Source organism: Ovis canadensis, chromosome 19, assembly GCF_042477335.2.
Source record: "Ovis canadensis isolate MfBH-ARS-UI-01 breed Bighorn chromosome 19, ARS-UI_OviCan_v2, whole genome shotgun sequence".
Classification (NCBI taxonomy): domain Eukaryota; kingdom Metazoa; phylum Chordata; class Mammalia; order Artiodactyla; family Bovidae; genus Ovis; species Ovis canadensis.
Window position 1 is genome coordinate 74979587 of NC_091263.1, and position 21302 is coordinate 75000888.

The window sequence follows — 21302 nt, forward strand, 5'->3', positions numbered from 1 at the left end:
GGACTGGCCTTTCCTACAGGCGTCTGTTTTGCCTAATTAATGAGCTCATGTCTGGCTGCGCGTGTGTGCGGGCTTCCTCCGGTGCCTCGAGCAGGGATTGCTCGCTGCGGCAGCTCCGGGGCACGCGGGCCTGGGTGGTGGCTTCGGGAGCTGAGGCTTGTGGACTCACCTGCCCTGAGTCACGTGGGATCCTTCTGGGCCTGGGATCAGACCCACGCCCCCGCCTTGGCAGGGACCAGCAGGGAAGTGCCTCCTTTTGTTGTTTAAGCACGAAGCACGTGGGGGCGACAGAGCTCCTTAGACCCCAGGGAGTGGGGCAGGGAGGCGCCACTCCAGCTCACGCCCCTGCGTATGCGGGCAGGTACGGCCAGATGACGGCAGGCAGTTACTGCTACATCGGCCCCCAGGGCATCGTCCATGGCACGGTGGTGAGTGGCAGGCTGCGGGGCCGTGGGACTGGGGGGTGGGATGAGCGAGCGTGGTGGTGACTCCTCCCTCTCCCCCCACAGCTCACTGTGCTGAACGCGGGGCGGCGCTACCTAGGGCTCCAGGACCTGGCGGGCAAGGTCTTTGTCACCTCCGGGCTGGGCGGCATGAGTGGGGCTCAGGCCAAAGCTGCTGTCATCGTGGGGTGCATCGGTGTGATCGCAGAGGTGAGCCCGCAGGAGCAGCCCCCCACCCCATCGAGAGCCCCCCGGCTGCTCTCACCCTGCCTGCTCTTGCCTCTGCCCTCCCAAATCCTCCCATCCCAGTGTGGGTCCCCACAGCAGCAGACACACCTGCCTTCCAAGTGCCCATCACTGCCAGGCCCGGAGCCACGCTCCCAGGACGCACGCTCCCAGGACCCAGCCTCCCTTGCCTTGGGGCCCTGGGGTCCAGCCAGGAGATAGTAAACCTGTGAATAAGTGAGCAGAGACCCCACACACACACCCCGCCGCATCTGGACAGAGCTGTCGGGTTAGGGGGAAGAGTGGATGAGGGCCAACATCTATAGGGTCTCTTGAGCTTCCCTCCTGGATACAAAGTGGCTTCCCCAGCTCCAGCCACCTCGTCTATATTCAAGGCAGACAGAAGGGGAAATGCCAGCTATGGCTGACGCTAGCAGGAAAATAATGCTTTAGAAACTTGTTTTACCACGTTGGTCAGGATGGGCTCACGTGGATGTTGTCATCTACAAGGGTGGAGGGAAGGCGTGAGAGGGCAGTTGGGATTAGCTGGGAGCAGAGCGTCTCCCTGAGTGAAATCAGGGTTTGCTGACTTGGAGGCGGGAGGCAGCTGACAGCAGCTCGTAGGGTCCGCCCCGCCCTGTCGGGAAGGGGGTGATCTTCACCCCTGCCCCGTGGTCCCAGGTGGATGGCGCGGCGCTCATGAAACGCCACAGGCAAGGCTGGCTGATGGAAGTGACTGACAGCTTGGACCACTGTATCGGAAGACTCAGGTGTGACGCCTGGTGCCGGGGGAGAGTGGGCTGGGAACCCTCGATTTCTGCTTCTCACTGTTGGCTCCTGGGAATGTGGAGTGGCCCGGGTGTGTCCACGCCGCCCACACACGCAGCCTCACAGACATCCGTCGTCCTGTGGGTGACCCCCCAGCTCAGCCACAGTTTGGCAAAGACTGTGTTTTGGGTTTCTCCCTTCTGTGCCTCAGTGTCCAGCCCACAGCCTGGCACACAGGAGGTGCTGCTCGAAGCTGCTGAATCTCCACAGGATCCATCCGGACCCGCGGCTCCTCCCCAGGGGGGCCAAGGCTGGTGCGGGGTCCCGGGACCCTTCCCAGCTGCATGCCATCTGCTGAGATTTCTCCATGGGGACAGGCAGGGCCACCGGGAGGCCGCTCCTCAGATGCTGTCTTTGAAGCATTCTCTCAACTGACTGCTCTGCAGAGCTGAGCCCCTCTTGTGTGGGGAGTTCTCCTCGGCACAGAGGGCGTCACCTGCTGTGATTGGAGCTGCCCAGGGGCGCAAGGGGGCTTAGGGGACACTGTCCAGAAACACAGAGTTTAAGAGATGCTCCTGTTACTGAGACTGGAGACTCTTTTGACACAGATCTTTGAAAACTTGCTGAAAACCTTGCATTAATTACTGGAGAAATTCTAAACTCCTCGTGTGGCAGAGAGGGTCTTAACCTGGTCTGGCTCTGACCCTGTGGGTGCATCTGGAACACAGGTGCACACGGACACACTCGCACACACGTGCACACACGTGCACACACGCACACGCCACACTTGCACACGCACACGCCACACTCGCACACATGCACACGTGCCACACTTGCACACGCACACACTCGCACACACACGCCACACACACCACACTCGCACACACACTCGCACACACACTCGCACACGCACACACACACGCCACACTCTCATGCTCATGGACACACACACACTCACACACGTCCAACCACTGTGACGTTTCTGTCATCTCTGAATTTTGTCGTCTCACTCACACAACGGTTAACTCCCGCAGCCGCACAGAAGCACACACAGAAGTCCAAATCAGAATAACAACCGATTCCGCAGCCGCTTTGATGATTTCAGGTCTCCTGTTCCCCAGACATGCTGTAGTTTTTCCAAATCAGGGTTAGAATCATCTCTCAAACCGTCTGCAACTTGAGGATCGCCTTGAGCGACTTCTACCAAGATCCCTGTCAGAGCCCCAGAAGCAAGGGCCCGAATGCTCCGGATGGAATTCCAGGCCTGGGGGAGGCGGGGGGGCAGCTCCTCTGTCAGCCAGTCCTCAGTGAGGGGCCCCCGGTCCGCTGTGCCCCTCGGCTGGGGGCCTCGTAGGTCCCCAGCCCTACACTCACACGGTGCTGTGGGCGCCCCCCAGGCCTCTGCGTCCTCGCCAGCTGGGCACCAGGGTGCGGGGTGTTGGGGTGTTGCCCTGGGCAGGTGTGACGGGGCCGCCTGTCCTGCCGCTTGCAGGGAAGCAAGGAAGAGGAGGGAGGTGCTCAGCCTCGGTTACCATGGCAACGTGGTGGACCTCTGGTGAGTGGGGGGCTGGCCACCTTGAGGGCCCCCGGTGAGCCCTTGGCCGCGGCCCCGTTACTGGCCCGGGGCTCCTGGCTGTCGCGGCCCTGATCCTGGCACAGCTCGCAGCAGACCCCCCCCAACCCCCGCCAGGGGGTGCAGGATGAGCCTCAGGCCTGGCTACGGAGCCTGTGACCGGGCACACCGTGTGCCCTCCTGGCTGGACCCTGAGCTCGGGTGCTGGCACTACCCGGCCTGACCGGTCGTCTCCCCGCAGGGAGCGCCTGGTCCATGAACTGGACACGACGGGGGAACTCCTGGTGGACCTGGGCTCCGACCAGACGTCCTGCCACAACCCGTTCAACGGTGGCTACTACCCTGTGCAGCTGAGCTTCGCAGAGGCCCAGAGCCTCATGGCCTCTGACCCCACTGCCTTCAAAGGCCTGGTCCAGGAGAGGTGAGGCGGGCCGGGGCTGCCCGCACAAGGGGTGGGGGCGCACACGGCCTGCTGGGGCTGTGGACGGGGTGGCCCCGGCCTCCGCCTGGTTCTCCCACAGCCAGCTGTGTGGCCTGTGCCAGACCCTTAATCTCTCTGCTCCTGTGTCCCCGCCTCTGTCAGGGTCATGAGGGTACTATTCCATGGGGATACTGGGGACAGGCTGAGGTGACATTTGCAAAGCACTGGGGCAGCTGCAGCACCTACGGCCTCTAAGCAGATGCTGGTAGGGGGCAGCCTGGGGCGCTTCCAGAAGAGGTCACTGCTTGTTCAGCACGGAGCCCGGGCCCCCGCGCCTGGCTGGCTGGGACCTGTAGGCACTAGCTGAGTGACTGCCTGCTGTGTCTCCCGTGAACGGGGAGAGGCTCTGAGGAACCCCAGGGGTGGGGGGCTTCCCAGTGGGAGGCACTGGAGGTGGAGCAGGCAGGGGCGGGGTCAGCAGGGGAGGAGTCAGGTGGGGTCAGGAGGAGTGGAGTCAGAAGGGGAGGAGTCCAATGGGGTGCAGTCACGAGGGGAGGAGTCAGGAGAGGTGGAGTCAGAAGGGGAGGGGGTCCGATGGGGTGGAGTCCGTAGCAAGCAGAGTCAGGAGGGGAGGAGTCAGAAGCGATAGAGTCAGGAGGGGAGGAGTCAGAAGGGGGTGGAGTCAGGAGGGGAGGAGTCTGAAAGGGTGGAGTCAGGAGAGGAGGAGTCAGATGGGGTGGAGTCAGGAGGGGAGGAGTCAGGAGAGGTGGAGTCAGAAGGGGAGGGGGTCCGATGGGGAGGAGTCTGAAGGGGAGGAGTCTGAAAGGGTGGAGTCAGGAGGGGAGGAGTCAGGAGGGGAGGAGTCAGAGGAGGAGTCTGATGGGGTGGAGACCAGAGGGGAGGAGTCATAAGGGGTGGAGTCAGGAGGGGAGGAGTCATAAGGGGTGGAGTCAGGAGGGGAGGAGTCAGGAGAGGTGGAATCAGAAGGGGAGGGGGTCCGATGGGGAGGAGTCTGAGGGGAGGAGTCTGAAAGGGTGGAGTCAGGTGGGGAGGAGTCCTATGGGGAGGAGTCCGAAGCAAGCAGAGTCCGAAGGGCCGGTGTCAGCGAGCTGTGGTGCTCTCGCTGGCGCTGACTGCTGACTGCTCCTTTGCAGCCTGCGGAGGCACGTGTCAGCCATCAACAGGCTGGCCCGGGAGCACTTCTTCTTTTGGGACTACGGCAACGCCTTCCTCCTGGAGGCCCAGAGAGCCGGTGAGAGAGGCAGGAGGGGCGTGGACACACTCGCCTCGCGGCAGGCCCGGCCATCCCGTCAATGCGGCCAGCAGGAAGGGCCCTGGCATGCCTCTGCCTCGCCGGGCCTCGGTCTCTCCAGGTGATTCTGGCCCCGTCTGTGTGCACAGGGGCCGACGTGGGGAAGCCGGGCGCCAACAGGACAGAGTTCCGCTACCCTTCCTACGTCCAGCACATCATGGGGTGAGTGGGGACGCTCCCGGCGTCTGTCCTTATACGCACAGGTCCTTAGCCTGCTCATACTGCCCAGGCTGCCTGCTGAGACCTATGCTTGATCCCAAGTGGCCACGGCCTGGGTGATGGGGTTTCCACCCCAACAGGCCGGGGGAGAGGAGCTGGAAACGTGAGAGTCTGTGGAGGGCCTCAGGGAGAGCACGGGGATGGGGGCCATGCCTGAGTCACCTCCGGCGAACACCCCAACCTACGGGTGCTCAGGGCTGACCCCCCCAGGCCCTGCACGCTGTGGCCGAGGAGCTGTGCATCCCCCAGGCGCGCCCCAGCCCTGAGCGGGTGACCGAGGGCCCGATCCCTGCAGCCCTTGTGCCTTCCTGGCCACCGGGGGCCTGAACTCGCCGGGACAGGGCAGCTGCTGCAGGGAGAGGACAGGGTGGAGTCCGGGCTGGGGCAGCCGGGCAGGGCGGGAAGCCCCCGGGTCTGCAGCAGAGGGGACCCCAGCGGGGGCTGGGGGTGGTGAGAGAGGCCAGCACCCTTCTCAGATTCACCGTGGGAGGGGACAGGGCCAGAGTGGGGCCACGACCACAGGCCTGGGGGTGATTCCCCAGGGGGCAACCGGAAGGGAGCCCAGCAGAGGCTGGGTGGGCACGAAGCCTAGGGAAGGCCTGCGCCCCTCTGCCTGGAGCCCCCTCGAAGGCCGGCTCACAGCAAACGGGGCCGTTTCTGTTTATTGCGCGTTCTCCCGGGTGCTGCCTGGTGTTCGGGCTGTCTCTAACCTCGGTTTAGGAAGTTCTGCTTGTCTGTGTCCCGGCTCCCTGCTCCTGCAGCCAGAGAAGCTGCAGCTCTGGGAGGGACGCTGTGGTGATGGAGGGGGCAGGCAGGGTGGGGACCGCTGCACGTGCTGGTTGAGAGGCTCCGACTCACGACACAGGCCCCTGCGCATATGCCCACTTCATGCACTTCATGCCTTCACCCCGTCAGTTCTGGAGCATCTGCGGCCTCCCTGACCTTGGACCATGCCGACCCCAGCCCCAGCCCGGCCAGCCCCAGGTGACGAGCCATCTGCCTTTTCAGGGACATCTTCTCCCAGGGCTTTGGGCCCTTCCGCTGGGTGTGCACCTCGGGGGACCCCCAGGACCTGGCGGTCACAGATCGGCTGGCCACGTCTGCGTTGGAGGAGATTGTTGCTGCCGGAGGTGAGGCTGCCGGTTGGAGATGCTGACGTGTGGCTGGCCCCCTGGCTGGCAGTGCTGGGAGCCTGGACACAGGGTCCCCGCCTGGCACCGTGGGCACAGGGCACGTTCTCAGGGGCTGCCTGTCGACGGTGCTCGGCCCCCTGTAGCCGGCCCTGTGCTGCTGCCTCCGCGTGTCCAGGCCACTCTGCTGTCTCCACGTCAGAGCTGCCCCAGGCCGTCTGTGGACACAGCGTGGCTCTGCCCCGCCCTGGGTGGCCCCGGCCCAGCTGAAGACCCTCCTTGTGTAGTGGGCGGGGCAAGAGGGCGCACTCACTTTACCGCACCTCCCCGGCTGCCTGCTTGTCACAGCTCCTGCCCTGTTGCTCTGTGGCTTCTCCCTGGGCCCAGGCAGCCTTCTCTGGGGCTGGTGGGTCAGCCTTTGCAGCTTGTTGTAAATCCTCTGGGCCCAGTTTCACCCTGCCGCCCACATCTGGGTTGAGTGGGCTCAGTGGCAGGGGCTTAGGGTCAGGGGACCCAGGAGGAGCGCCTGATGGGCGGGGCCGCCTTGTGGGTGGGGCCATCTTGTGGGCGGGACCACCCCACTGGCTTCGGAGGAAGCTGAGGCAGCTCAGTTCAGTTCAGTTGCTCAGTTGCGTCCAACTCTGTGACCCCATTGACTGCGGCATGCCAGGCTTCCCTGTCCATCACCAACACCAGGAGCTTGCTCAAACTCATGTCCATCGAGTCAGTGATGCCATCCAACCATCTCATCCTCTGTCGTCTCCTTCTCCTCCCGCCTTCAATCTTTCCCAGCATCAAGGTCTTTTCCAATGAGTCAGTTCTTCGCATCAGGTAGCCAAAGGTTTGGAGTTTCAGCTTCAGCTGAACATTCAATGAACATTCCAATGAACATTCAGGACTTATTTCCTTTAAGATGGACTGTTTGGATCTCCTTGCAGTCCAAGGGACTCTCAAGAGTCTTCTCAAACACCACAATTCAAAAGCATCAATTCTTTGGTGCTCAGCTTTCTTGATAGTTCAACTCTCACATCCATACATGACTGAAAAAACCATAGCTTTGACTAGACGGATCTTTGTTGGCAAAGTAATGTCTCTGCTTTCTCATATGCTGTCTAGGTTGGTCATAGCTTTTCTTCCAAGGAGCAAGCGTCTTTTAATTTCTTGGCTGCAGTCACCATCTGCAGTGATTTTGGAGCCTCCCAAAATAAAGTCTGACACTGTCTCCACTGTTTCCCCACCCATTTCCCATGAAGTGATGAAACTGGATGCCATGGTCTTCGTTTTCTGAATGTTGAGTTTCAAGCCAACTTTTTCACTCTTCTCTTTCACTTTCATCAAGAGGCTCTTTAGTTCTTCACTTTCTGCCAGAAGGGTGGTGTCATCTGCATATCTGAGGTTACTGATTTTTCTCCCGGCAATCTTGATTTCAGCTTGTGCTGCATCCAGCCAAGCGTTTCTCATTATGTACTCTGCATATAAATTAAATAAGCAGGGTGACAATATATAGCCTTGATGCACTCCTTGCCCAATTTTGAACCAGTCTGTTGTTCCATGTCTGGTTCTAACTGTTGCTTCTTGACCTGCATACAGATTTCTCAGGAGGCAGGTAAGGTGGTCTGGTATTCCCATTTCTTGAAGAATGTTCCACAGTTGGTTATAATCCACACAGTCAAAGACTTTGACATAGTCAATAAAGCAGAAGTAGATGTTTTTCTTTCTGGAACTCCCTTGCTTTTTTGATGATCCAACAGATGTTGGCAATTTGATCTCTGGTTCCTCTGGCTTTTCTAAATCCACCTTGAACATCTGGAAGTACATGGTTCACATACTGTTGAAGCCTGGCTTGGAGAATTTTGATCATTACTTTCTAGTATGTGAGATGAGTGCAATTGTGTGATAGTTTGAGCATTCTTTGGCATTGCCTTTCTTTGGGATTGGAATGAAAACTGACCTTTTCCAGTCCTGTGGCCACTGCTGAGTTTTCCAAATGTGTTGGCATATTGAGTGCAGCACTTTCACAGCATCATCTTTCAGGATTTGAAATAGCTCAACTGGAATTCCGTCACCTCCACTAGCTTTGTTCACAGTGATACTTCCTTAGGCCCACTTGACTTCGCATTCCAGGACGTCTGGCTCTAGGTGCATGATCTCACCATCGTGATCTGGGCGGAGCCTCCTCCAGCTTCCGGATGTTGGTGCAGCTGCAGACCCTCAACCTGCCGGGCGACTGCTGGCGTTTCCATCGTAACCACCCTCCAGGGGTGATTTCAAGGAAGCGAGGCTCCACGTGAAGTGGGAGCAGGTTGTCCACCAGCCAGAAAACCTCGGGGCACAGCTCCTAGTACAGGGCTGGGACGTCACTAAGTGATGTGGAAACATTACTTTCATTTTTAACACAATGTTTTCAGTTTGACTGAAACATCATAGACATCTGTAAACCACAGGCTCACAGAATTCCTGCAGATTTAGCAGTCTGTTCCCACAGCACCTTGGCAGACCCCCCTCTCCAGCCCGCCACTCTTCAGCCCTCCACTCTTAACTGCCTGCCTGTCCTACCTCGAGAGGCCCAGCATCTGTCAGCTTCAGAGCCTCTGTACTCGCTGCCCCCTCTGCAAAATGCTGTTACCTCAGTTCCATGTAGCTGGCTCCTCTTCAGCACTTAGGACTTGCTTTGAGTGTCGTCTCCCCAGAGAGGCCTCTGGTCCCCCCGACCCCCTCACCCCAGTCTCAACTGCACTTGTTTCCTTCTCAGCCCACAATAGTCTTGGCTCTGGTGCCTGGCACTCAGCAGATGCTCCTTAGATATTTGCTGCGGGTCGGGTCCTGACTCACTCGATTGCTGGCATTGCCATCGCCGGAAGTCGAATGGGCTGGTGGGGAGCTGGGGATGGGGGCACCCCGACTCTGCTCGGGGTCCAGCGGTGGGTGCAGATGCGTGCCTGAGCCCAGCTGCCTTGCAGCGGGAGTGTGCACCCCCACCGTGGGGCAGGGTACCTGAGACACCCCCTCCCCTGCCTGCAGTGACCCCGGCTGTGAAGCTCCAGTACGTGGACAACATCCGCTGGATCCGGGAGGCTGCCAAGCACCAGCTGGTGAGGGCGCCAGCTGGGGGGCGGGGCGGGTGCAGTGTGGACCTTGCCCCAGGTGAAACGCTGCTCACCACCTGGACAACTTGGGGAGTCCCTACTGGCCACCTCGCCCAGGGGCCACTGTACAGAGAAGCCCGGGGCCTTTCAGAAGGTGGCCTGGACTCTGGGGCAGTGACCTGGGTCAGGTAGGTCCTCCCTCCCGTCATTGCCTGGCAGGGCCCTGGAGCCAGGCCTCCTGATTTCTCAGTTGTGTGGCCTGGGCTGAGTGGCTTGGCCTCTCTGGGTCTCCCCTCTCGTCTGCACAGTGGAGGCACGGAGGTGGTCGGGCCCCCGGCTGTGGTGCAGGGCTTGGAGCACGACCTCTGCGGCGCCAGGGCAGGGCCAATGGGCGTTTCTGTGCCTGTGAGCGTGACCTCAGATCAGATGACGCGGGGAGTTGGGGGTGGGGGCGGTGTAGCAGAAGGGTGTCTCTGAGGAGCTGACTCGCAAGTTCAGGCCTAAGTGGGGCTGAGTCCAGAGGGACCAGCCAGTGCACAGGCCTGGGGAGGCAGCCGGCCAGATGCGCCCAGACCAAGCAAGGGCTGGGCATTTGGTTCTGATGGCTGGACGCTGCCACGTCTGCACCGGTGGGTCCTTGGCCTGCCCCAAGCGGCGGCCCCCGCCCTGGGCTTCCCAGTCCAACCCCGTCCACCCAGACTACCGCTGCCGCCTGTACCAGTGGTTGCACGCGTGTTTCTCCACGGAACCCCTCATGCCAACCACCCAGTGCCTGAGAAGTCCACGGCGATCGCCGCTGGACTTGAAGACCTGGGCCTGGGGAGGGTGGGGCAGGAGGTGGCGATGGGGGCGGGCCCCCGGAGCCCCCGGAGCCCGCCCTGCGGAGACCGGTCCGGAGGCACAGCTGCACCAGGGACACGGGCCGCGCGTGGGGGACTCCAGCGACCGCCCTCCAGCGTCTGGGGGGCGTGTCTCCTGAGCATCGCCCTTCTCGCCACAGGTGGTGGGCTCCCAGGCCAGGATCCTGTACTCGGACCAGAAAGGCCGTGTGGCCATCGCCCTGGCCTTCAACCAAGCCATCGCCCGTGGGGAGCTCAAGGTGGGAGCCCCGCCAGGCCAGCCCTCAAGCCCGGGCTCTGCTGTGGGCCCTGCCGTGAGACTCTGGGCAGTCAGGGGCCACCGCTGAGCCTTGTCACCTCAAAGCGTGGCTTCCCCTCCGGTGGTTCTGGCTGTCTTTGTTGAACTGTCCCTTTCGCCTCACTGCAACCCTGACCGCGTCTCCGTCTCCCTAACGGTCAGCCCCGCCCACCTCGCTCGGCGCATGCGCACATGTGGGCTGCACAGCTGTGTGGCGCTACAGCTACAGCGCTTCATGCCCCGCCTCCCCGCCTCCTCCTCCTTCCCGCCTCCTTCCAGTCAGCTCCGCCCACCTCGCTTGGCGCATGCGCATATGGCGCCTCTTCGCCCCCTCCCATCCTCCGCCACCCCCTTCCTCCCGCCTCCTTCCAGTCAGCTCCGCCCACCTCGCTCGGCGCATGCGCGCAGAGCGCCTCTTCGTCCCACCTCGCTCTCCACCCTTCCTTCCTCCCGCCTCCTTCCAGTCAGCCCCGGTCACCTCGCTCGGCGCATGCGCGCACACGGCGCCTCTTCATCCCCACCCCTCCCTCTCCGCCCCTCCTTCCTGAGCGCCGCCCCCGCTACCCAGGTGCAAGCCTTGCTCCAACGCCGGGCTCCCGGCGGAGCACGGGGCAGACAGGGTCCCGCCCGGTGCAGGTGGAGGGACACTGTGGATGCGCGGGCAAGGCCATCAGTCCACGGTCTCTGAGAGTGCGGCGCTCCGCGGATAAACTGAGCGAGGAGTGCGCGTAGGGTCGGAACTGGGCTCCGTGCTGCAGGCGGAGCCGTAGAGTGTCCCCGGTGCCAGCGCACTGGGCTGGGGGTCCCGTGCAGAGCGGGGTCAGGCCCGGCTTGTTGAAGCGCAGGGAAGCTCCTGCGACCTCCGGTGGGAGCCGAAGCCCCTGCCTGTTCCTGCGGCCCTGAGATGGGGGCTCCGTAAAGTGGGCGTGGTGACTGGACAGGGTAGCGGCGACTCAGAGCCAGCACCTGGGGGTGTACGGGCTCCGGGTGGACAGAAGGGGCATCTCTGGGCGGTCTTGGGGGGCGTTGGAAACCCCCTGCGCCCTCCTGCAGAGGGTCTGCTTCCCAGGGTAGTCCAAAGGGCGTCTGGCGTGGCCTGACCCTTGAACTCTGCCCCGGGCCAGGCAGTGGACACCACCGCTGACCTTTCATGCCCTTTCACACCGCAGGCGCCGGTGGTCCTGAGCCGAGACCACCATGACGTAAGTGGCACCGACAGCCCCTTTCGGGAGACCTCCAACATTTACGACGGCTCTGCCTTCTGTGCAGGTGAGGAGGACAGGGCGTCTAAGCTGTGTTTCTGTTGGATTCGGGTTTGATGTAAAAATCACGTGGCTCAGTCTGTCACGGTGCTGTGAAAAGGTTGCTGGCTTCTGAGGGGGCAAGGCCCAGGGTGACCAGCCCACGACGGAGGCGGCTCTGGGACCCGGGACACGGCTGTAAACCTGAGCAGGAGCCAGTGGACCGGGCCGGTGGACGCCTGAGACCTGGGCGCACCCCATCACGCGCCAGGCGGTCTTCAGAAGGTCCTCAGGGTCCTCCTCTGTGACGAGGAGCCAACAGCGGGTCCTTCTTTGTTGTGAAGGATGCACTGAGTTTGTGTGTGGGAGTCATGTCAGCTCCCCCAGGCCGGGTTCCGTGAGGGGCTGTTAACCTCACACAGAGCTTCTGCCTTCTGCTCCTGGGGGCTTTCTTGTCCCCAGCACCCAAGGCTGCTTCCGTCATGGGTGGGACCCCTAGGGAAGGAGTGGACACCCAGGAACACCGATCCACATCACTCTGAGGACTAGGTCCATTCCCTGTGAGCTGTGAGACTGATGGGCAGAGAAGCATTCATTGTCCCTCCAGTGCCTGTGGGCTCACACCGCCTTCCCTGAGGTTAGGCCTGTCTGTCTTCTCTCTCTCTCCTTGATCAGCCTGGCTAGGCATTGTTGAATTTTGTTGATCTTCTCAAATAAGTTTTTAGTTAGATTTTATTCTATTTTTTTTTTGCTTTCAAATTGACTGATGTCTACTCTTATTTTTACTGTGATCTTTTTCCCATTTACTGTTTGGGTTTAATTTGCTCTTCTTTCTCCAGTTTCATGAGGTTTCCTTTTGTAATAAAAATGTTTTAGTATTATGAATTTCCCGCTAAACGCTGCCTTAGCTGCATCGTACTGATTTTTTGAAAAATGTATTTTTCTTTTCATTCAGTTCAGAACACTTTTAAATTTCCTTTGATACATCCTCTTGGAACCATGGATTACTGTGAAGTATCTTCTTAAATTTTTTTTTTTTAAATTTAAAATCTTTAATTCTTACATGCGTTCCCAAACATGAACCCCCCTCCCACCTCCCTCCCCATAACATCTCTCTGGGTCATCCCCATGCACCAGCCCCAAGCATGCTGTATCCTGCGTCAGACAGACTGGCGATTCGATTCTTACATGATAGTGTACATGTTACAATGCCATTCTCCCAAATCATCCCACCCTCTCCCTCTCCCTCTGAGTCCAAGAGTCCGTTATACACATCTGTGTCTTTTTTCCTGTCTTGCATACAGGGTCGTCATTGCCATCTTCCTAAATTCCATATATATGTGTTAGTCTACTGTATTGGTGTTTTTCTTTCTGGCTTACTTCACTCTGTATAATCGGCTCCAGTTTCATCCATCTCATCAGAACTGATTCAAATGAATTCTTTTTACCGGCTGAGTAATACTCCATTGTGTATATGTACCACAGCTTTCTTATCCATTCATCTGCTGATGGACATCTAGGTTGTTTCCATGTCCTGGCTATTATAAACAGTGCTGCGATGAACACTGGGGTACATGTGTCTCTTTCAATTCTGGTTTCCTTGGTGTGTATGCCCAGCAGTCTTCTTAAATTTTTAAGTTTGGGGAGATTTTCTAATTATCTTTCTGTTACTGACTTCTGAGTTAATTCCATTATAGTCTAAGAGCTTTGTATTCATCCTGTTGTTTTAAACTTGTGTTAAGGGTTGTGTTGTGGCCTCAAAGGTGATCCCTCTTGATGCCCCTGGGAAGAACCTGTATTCTGCTGTTACTCAGGGGCTTTTCTTTTTTTTTAATTTTAAGAGGTTTTTCTTGGTGTGGACCATCATTACTGAATGGGTTACAGCGCTGCTTCTGTTTCACGTTTGGTTTTTCAGCCGTGAGGCTTGTAGGGCTCAGCATCCCATCGGGGATGGCCCCTGCACCCTCTGCGTTGGGAGGTCACGTTTTAGCCACTCGACCAGCAGAGAAGCCCTGGGGACGTGTTCTCTGCGTCTCACCGGGTGAAGTCGGTCAGTAATGCTCTTCCTGTGGTCAGGAGCCTTGCTGCCCTTCTGCGGCCCTGTCCCCTAGGTGGGCGCGCGTGAGCTGGCTGCAGAGCTGGCTGCAGAGCTGGCTGCAGAGCTGGCTGCAGTGCCGGCCGCTGCGCTCATCTGGCCCCTCCGCGGTCCTCGCGCGCGCGCCGCTTGCGTTTTAAAGCTGTGTTGTCAGCTGTGCGCTTGTCTGTGTATTGTCTCTTCTTGGAAGATTGACGTCTTTACCATCGTGTGACGGCTCTCTTTTTTTTTTCTTTATTTTAAAACATTTTTTGGCCCCTCATGCGACACGTGGGATCCTAGTCCCCCGGCCAGGGCTCAAACCCCGGGCCGCCTGCCTTGAGAGCGCAGAGTCTCCAGTGCGGGCCCGCCGGGGACTCTTCTCCGGCGCTCGCGTGCTGCGGCGTTAATGGGTTCACATTGGTATTCTTCCGCCAGTGTAAAAGCTGACCACAAACGCAGAGGCTGGAAGCGGCAGAAGCGGGTTCCCTGAAGTTCTGAAGGCCCAGAGCCTGAAACCAGTTTCTCCAGGCCTGGGTCGAAGTGTGGGCAGGGCCCCGATGTCTCAGGAGGCAGCCGGGCGGGTGGGTCGCTCCTTGGCCTTTGCCAGCTTCTGGAGCTGTTCCGGTGCGTCTCACAGTCCCAGGCTAGACGGAAGTTGTTCCCAGGACCCCCGCCTCTTCTCTGGGGGGGCTTTGGGGAAGAGCCCACCAGGGGCCAAGCCCTTTGTCCCTGGCCCAGGGGCGTGGGTCTCAGGGCGGCATCGACTCTCTCAGCAGGCCCTTGGACAGGAGTGAGGCTCGGTTCCCTTCTCTCTGCGGGCGCCTGTCTCCCTGCAGAGTCCTGTCTGGTAACCTGCCGCGGGGCCTCGCCCAGGGATGCCCAGGCGCAGTCTGCGGCGTGCAGCTTGCCCCGCGCCCTCAGCGCGCTTCTCTGAAGGGTAGGGCTGGTGCTGTTTGTCGCCTGAGCGACAGTTCCTCCACCCTCAGTGCCTCTGGGGTGCTGCACCTGTGCCGGGCAGGTGGCAGTGGGAATCGGGCACTCGTTCGGTGCTCCCGCTTCACCGGGCTCTGCGAACGCAGTGTCTGCGGCTCCTACAGGTGCCCTCCCTGGTCCCTGTCTGACCCCCCGACCCTGGCCCGGGCTGGCCGCCTGGCTCGGGCTGACCGCGCTCTCTTTCTGCAGACATGGCTGTGCAGAACTTCGTGGGCGACGCGATCCGTGGGGCCACCTGGGTCGCCCTGCACAACGGCGGGGGCGTTGGCTGGTAAGAAGGTTCCCGAGGGCCAGTGGCGCGGGTGGGGGCTCCCCGCAAGTCTCGAGGGGCCCTCCGAGCTCCCTCTGCTGAGGACTCCTCATGTGAACTGGATGTGGGGGCCTTGCCCAGGCTGCACCTGTGCAGTCTCCTGCGTCTCGCGGGACGCCGCGAGCCATCTTTTCCGGCGTGGTTCTCCAGCTGCTGTGACAGGCGTTCTCCGGGGAACTGTCAGAGTCGCCCTGGCCCCGTCCTTTGACTTCACCAGGGCGGCTGGGCTGGGCGGCGGGAACCTAGTTCTGGGCTCCCTGGCTCCTGGCCCCGTGCTGCCCAGCCAGGCCTGTCTCCAGCCCAAGCCACGGGCCAGCTGGGGTTCTGGGAGGCTGCGTCCTGGGCCATAGGCAAGTACCCTCATGAGGTCGTCCCTAATTCTGCACCAGGTTTCAGCCCGTGGCCATTTCCAGCACTGGGTGTCCTGAAGCTCAGCTCAGGTCCGGCCCCACGCGTTCAGCCTGGAGCTGACACCACATCCCACAGCTGGGGGCTCAGTCCCTCAGGGCCGGCCCTCCGCCCACCGCCCCATTTTCTGGCTCCAGTGGCAGGTCTGCCGCATCACCTGTGACCCCCCCACCCCCCCCGCCCCCCCCCCGCCCCCCAGCTGGAGATCACAGGTCCCTACGGCCCCCCAGCTCAGTTCCCCTGCTTTGCTGGAGCAGCTCACGGAAGGCAGAAATTTCTGAAAAAAATTACAAAGGTGTCAAAGGGTGTGAGTCGGTAGCCAGAGGAGGAGACCCACGGGGTGAGCACGCGAAGGCCCACCTGCCGGTGGGGGCCTGGGCAGGCGCGGCCCTGCCTGCCTGTGCTCCGGCTCCCGGCCGGCCACTCTCCAGGCCCCTCCTCTGGGGCTTCCTTGCAGGATTCCTTCCATGGGTGTGACTGACTCCATCGCTGGCCACAGGTGACTGGTTCCACCTCCAGCCCTTCCCCCTCTGCGATGGTCAGGGACTGGGCCCCAGGCTCCAAGCGCGGGTCACAGGGTGACTCCTCTGGCAGCCAGCCCTGCCCCCTCGGGCGAATTCTCAAAGTCACCTCATCAGCAGGATGAAAGACACCTTCATCCTGCTCATCACAGGAAATTACAAGAGTTTAAGGAGCTCTTCGGAGAAGGCAATGGCACCCCACTCCAGTACTCTTGCCTGGAAAATCCCATGGACAGAGGAGCCTGGTAGGCTGCAGTCCATGGGGTCGCTAAGAGTCAGACACGACTGAGCGACTTCACTTTGACTTTTTACTTTCATGCCTTGGAGAAGGAAATGGCAACCCACTCTGGTGTTCTTGCCTGGAGAATCCCAGGGATGGGGGAGCCTGGTGGGCTGCCGTCTATGGGGTTGCACAGAGTTGGACACGACTGAAGTGACTCAGTAGCAGTAGCAGCAAGGAGCTCTGTGCTGGGAACCGTGGACAAAGACCAAATGTTTATTTCTCATTATAAGTAACAATGTCCCATTCGCTGCTGAGAAAAACGAACAACTGGTGTCCATCCTAAAGGAGATCAGTCCTGAATATTTATTGGAAGGACAGATGCTGAAGCTGAAACTCCAGTCCTTTGGCCACATGATGCAAAGAACAACTCATCTCAAAAGACCCTGATGCTGGGAAAGATTGAAGGCGGGAGGAGAAGGGGACAGCAGAGGATGAGACGGCTGGATGGCATCACCGACTCCATGGACGTGAGTTTGTGTGAGCTCCAGGAGATGGTGAAGGACAGGGAAGCCTGATGTGCTGCAGTCCACGGGGTCACAAAGGGTCAGACATGACTGAGCGGCTGAAGTGAACTGAACCGTTGCTTATTGCAAGTGGACATGTGGCAAGCGTTTGGATCTCCTCTCACCTCATCTCAGAGAAGAAACACACAGATGAGAAAACTGAGGCAGCGGGCAGTTTAGGCTGCACCTGCCAGGGTTCCCTGGGTGGGGGGTGGGTGTCACCTGGGCGGCTCTCTGGACCCCTGGGCCCTTGCAGCAGCAGGGGGCGCTGTGGCCCCGCACAGCAGGACAGCTCTCCAGACCAGCTGCCTCTGAAGTGACCTCCCAGCCCGTTTTGGCCGGAGCAAACCTGGCCGTGCCTCCCAGAGCCCAGTCCTGCAGCCTCCAGAGCGTCCCCGTGGGCTAGCTTGGCCTTGGGCCCTCTGAGGCTGGAATTCTGAGCTGTAGCCCAGTCAGGTGGCCTGAATGAATGGAAAATGTGACCGGAGTGCGTGGCCGGAACAAGCCAGGAAGGGAGGGATTGGGCCCCGTCACCAGGTGCCGGCCATTCGGGGCTCGACTTGCTGAATGGGTTCTGGAGATGATGGGATGCCTCTGGCGGGGGCCAGAGCCGGCGGTGGAGCTGGATCTGGATTCAGATCTGTCCCCAGATTGCTGAAATCGGAGCCAGGCCGGCAGAAGGCAAGTGGGGCCGGACACGAGGCCCTCGGGCCACTGCTCGCCGTGGGGGCCCCCCACTAGGCTGCCCCCCAGGCTCTGACGGCGGGGCCCTGAGGCACTGGCACCGGGGCCATGAGTCATGACACCCTAGGGGGCTCCTTTGGGAAAGTGCCTCAGGTTCACTGCAGAATTCGTGCATAATTCAATCCACCAGATACTGCTGCAGACCTTCCTGGAAACGCAGTGGGGAAACCACCACCCCCCGCAGTCTTCCTGCAGCTTCAGCTGCGTCTCATGCTTCCAAGTCACGGTTGCCGTGACTGATGTCTCTCGGTTCGCTCCGGGTTTCTCCACTGCGTGGGGGCTCCCTGTTTCTGAGCAGATCCATGTCAGCACCGGGTCCCCTGCAGGCCCCCCACCCTGCGCCATCTGTCCGTCTGTTCTGATCACGTGCTGGGGTCTGGCCCATGCCGTCTGCCCCACAGTCCCAGCCGGCGGCTGCCGTGTAGATGGGGACTGTGGGCTGTAAAGCGGGATACTCAGCGGTCAGGCTCTGCTCCATAGAGACAGTGGACCCCGGTCCCTCCGGGGAGGGTGTGCAGGTCCCTGCAGGCGGGACCAGCCCCCAGGCCTGTGTCTCTGAGGAACAGATGCACTGTCTGGGTTCGATCCCTGGGTCGGGAAGATCTCCTGGAGAAGGGCATGGCTACCCACTCCAGCATTCCTGCCTGGAGAATCCCATGGACAGAGGAGGCTGGCAGGCTGCAGTCCACAGGGTCTGAGACACGACTGAGGGACTTCGCTTTATCCAGATACTGACGCTGTTTCCCCACCAGAGCACATCTTGAGGCCAGCTGCGTGTGGGCATTCCCGAGGGGCCTGTTAAGATATGGATCCCGAGGGCAGGTCTGGAGTCGGGGTGGGGGGGTCTGCGTCCCTGCCCAGCTGTGGGTGACGGTGCCATGGGGCCCCTGGGGGGTGGCAGCCTGGTTTCTGAGGTGACCTGCCCGCTCAAGTCTCACTGCTTCTTGGGGACACACGGCTGCGCCAGCTGCATGCTTCTCAAGCTGCTAATGGTGAAGACCCGTCGCGGGAGCCGCGGCTCCTGCAGGGCCCACGCTGTGCTTGGGGTCTCCCAGGACACTTAACATCACTTCCTCTCATCAGCTGGGTGGTCCTACCTCAGAGGCAGCTGCACGCAGAGCTTGACTCTGCAGATGCTGACTGCTCGGCCACAGTCTCTGAGTGAGGACTCCCGTTTGCATAACCTCCCCAGCCCCAGCCGCTATCACATGTCAGACCTGGGGCTGTGGGCTTAGTGGCCGAGAAGTTCCAACCCTGTTGTTTGGCTCTGAGTTGCTCACTTGTCTCCAGGGACTCGTGGCTGAGTTCTGCCCCCTTTTCTGCTCATCTCACGGTGTTGTGTCTCCTTAATACAGCCAGCACCAACCTTACATGTGACCTTCTCCCTGAGGACCATTCTCTGGCCTGCGACTGCTCCACGACACGAGAGGGCTCCCCCTCTCTGGTTGTCTTCCTGGGCCAAGGGCTCCTCCGACTGGGTTTGCAGAGGCCGCCTGGAGCTGAGCACCTTTGCCCCCTGACTGTCTGTGCCTGGGAGTGACCCCGAAATCCTTTGGCTTCTTGCAGGGGCGAGGTGATCAACGGGGGCTTTGGCCTCGTGCTGGATGGGGCTGAGGACGCCGAGCGGAAGGCCAGGCGGGTGCTTAGCTGGGACGTTGCCAACGGAGTGAGTGACCGCCAGCATCCCCCAAGGCTCTCCCCTGTGCAGACTGCAGACCCTCCTCCTTCCGGAAAGGTCTGCGGCCCTCCTGCCGCTGCAGTATCTCCCCCCAGCCACTGCCAGGGTGTCCCTGCACGGCAGACAGCCCGCGTCTCACCCGGCCTGTTTCCTGTCCAGCCTGTGTCCACGGGGCCTGGGCAGTGCGCCCCTTCCCCACACTGCCTCTTTGTGCATCTGGGAGCACAGCTGTGTACCCTCATGTGTGTGTCCTGACACTGTGTGTGCCCTGACACCGTGTGTGTGTCCTGACACCGTGCGTGTGCCCTGACACCGTGCGTGTCCTGACACCGTGCGTGTCCTGACACTGTGTGTGTGCTGCGGGGCCCCGTCCCTGAGGGACCACATATCAGGGCCTGAAAGGGGAAGCATGACAGATGGGGGTCGGGGTGATGGGGGTGGGTTTACGGACGTGAGTGAAATGGGGAGGGGGCTGGGGAGCCCAACTGCAAGGGTCCAAGGGTTAGACCAGGAGGCCTAGGAGAGTGGCAGGGCAAGTCCCAGGAGCCCCCAGCACAGGGGCTGGGCTTCCTCCTGGAGGCCGGGAGACTGGAGGGAACGGGTGGGGCAGGTGGGGTGCCAGGGCCATGTCGGGGGGCCCCTGACAACACAGGTCAGATGGGAGGAAGGGAACATCTGGGGAGAACCTGAAGCGGAGCCGAGGTGGTGTGCTGGGGGGTGGGGGGGCGGACACGCGGGCTGGGCGGGGCCTGGCACCGAGGGCACGCCCCTCCCACCCCTCAGGTAGCCCGCCGCTGCTGGTCCGGGAGCCCCACAGCCTACGAGGTCATCTGCCAGACGATGCGGGAGGACAGTGGCGTGGTGGTGACGCTGCCGCATGCAGTGGCGGATGAGCGTGTGCTCCAGGCCCTGCGGCTGTGAGAGGACTGGGCGTCCCGCGGTGCCCTGGCCCCCGGGTCCCGCCCTCACATTCCCCGCCCCCTCCACTGCTCGCCGTGCTCCCCTGGGTCCAGAGCTTTGCACACGGGCGCGCGTGGACGCACGCACACACGCACACGCACGCACGCGCACGCACACACGCGCACGCACACACGCATGCCCTCTCCGTCTCCCCACCCCAGAGGTAGTCGCTGCGTCCCCATTTTACAGACCGGGCAGCGAGGCGGGGCCCTCTGCTCTCACCACGCAGCTCCCCTGGGGACCTGGAGGGCAGTGAGGGTCTCGTTCTGTGCGGGGTGCTCAGGTCTACCGTGGAGGGGACTCCAGGGGCTGGTGCCCAGAAGCCTGGCTGAGTGGGGCGCTAGCCAACCCACAGAGCTGCCTGCATTCCTCTTCCCCTGGGTGCACGGTTCATCTGGCCAGGTTCTCATCCAACATCTATCGCCCCCCGACCCCTGACTAACTGTCCACGCCAGGGACCTGCAACTTCAGCCACAGAATAGCCTGGCTCTGGCTACGCTCCTTATTCTCTGTCCTCCATCTTAGCTCCGCCCCTGCTGGGCCCACGACAGACCTAAACTGAGAGAGACTTTGGGGCTGGGTCTCCAAGGGGCCCCCGAACTCGACACCCCCTCGTGTCTAGTCTCAACCACGCAATATGGCCCGTCTCCTGCCCACTGGCCATTCTGCCTTTGCCTAACAGAACCCCAGTGTAGTCTGGGCAGCGGTGTACACAGAAGTAGCTGACTTTCCAGCCTGCCTAGTGATCGAGAATAGATAGCCATTGACCTGCCTCCAGCCCAGCAGACCGTGGAAGTCTGCTGGATGCATCTGCTGGGAAAGCTGTAATAAAAACGGGCTGACGAGGTGGTGTCCCATTCCATTGTGCCCCTTCTTTCTGCCAGAATCTCAGGTGTGATGCCTGGAAGCACAGCAGCTCTGCTGTGGCCATGAGGAGATCACTGAATGCCCGGAGGCTTCTGGAAAGGCAGAGGTGCTTGGGCTCCTGGCAGCACTGGGTGCTGCTGTGCCAGGCCTGGGGGCCTCCTTTCCTTGGTCCTCACCTGCTCAAGCCATCCTCGCAGGCTTCTGTTGCACGTGGCGAGCGTGGGGTCTGGATGTGGAGGAGGGCTCCACTCTCTCACCATGGGCTTTCCAGAGGGGGTCCCCTATCCTGGAGTCTGGGGCCACAGTCCTGGGGTTGAAGATTTTTTTGCCCCCCCCTTAAAAGTTTTTTGACTTTGTCACCAATTGTTTAGAAATTGGGAAATTTCACTTAAAAAAGCAAACC

At 60.6% G+C, this 21302-nt stretch overlaps 1 protein-coding gene across 3 annotated transcripts in view; it reads left to right on the forward strand.

The window, feature by feature from the left end:
- UROC1 (urocanate hydratase 1) overlaps positions 1-20889 on the forward strand; it is a 28412-nt gene extending 7523 nt beyond the window's left edge. Inside the window, exons 7-20 of one of the 3 annotated variants that reach the window (XR_011250939.1) lie at positions 362-428; positions 510-653; positions 1350-1438; positions 2929-2991; positions 3251-3430; positions 4585-4682; positions 4832-4904; positions 5970-6091; positions 9113-9365; positions 10178-10276; positions 11484-11583; positions 14815-14896; positions 18961-19060; positions 19856-20889. Coding sequence is in view for 2 of the 3 variants with exons in the window: in XM_069562034.1 (XP_069418135.1) it covers positions 362-428; positions 510-653; positions 1350-1438; positions 2929-2991; positions 3251-3430; positions 4585-4682; positions 4832-4904; positions 5970-6091; positions 9113-9183; positions 10178-10276; positions 11484-11583; positions 14815-14896; positions 18961-19060; positions 19856-19993 (1426 nt within the window). In the remaining variant the exon portion in view is untranslated. The remainder of the gene's footprint in view (positions 1-361; positions 429-509; positions 654-1349; positions 1439-2928; positions 2992-3250; positions 3431-4584; positions 4683-4831; positions 4905-5969; positions 6092-9112; positions 9366-10177; positions 10277-11483; positions 11584-14814; positions 14897-18960; positions 19061-19855) is intronic. The other 2 variants (XM_069562034.1, XM_069562035.1) reach the window with 2 other exon arrangements.
- The last annotated feature ends 413 nt before the right edge of the window (positions 20890-21302 follow it).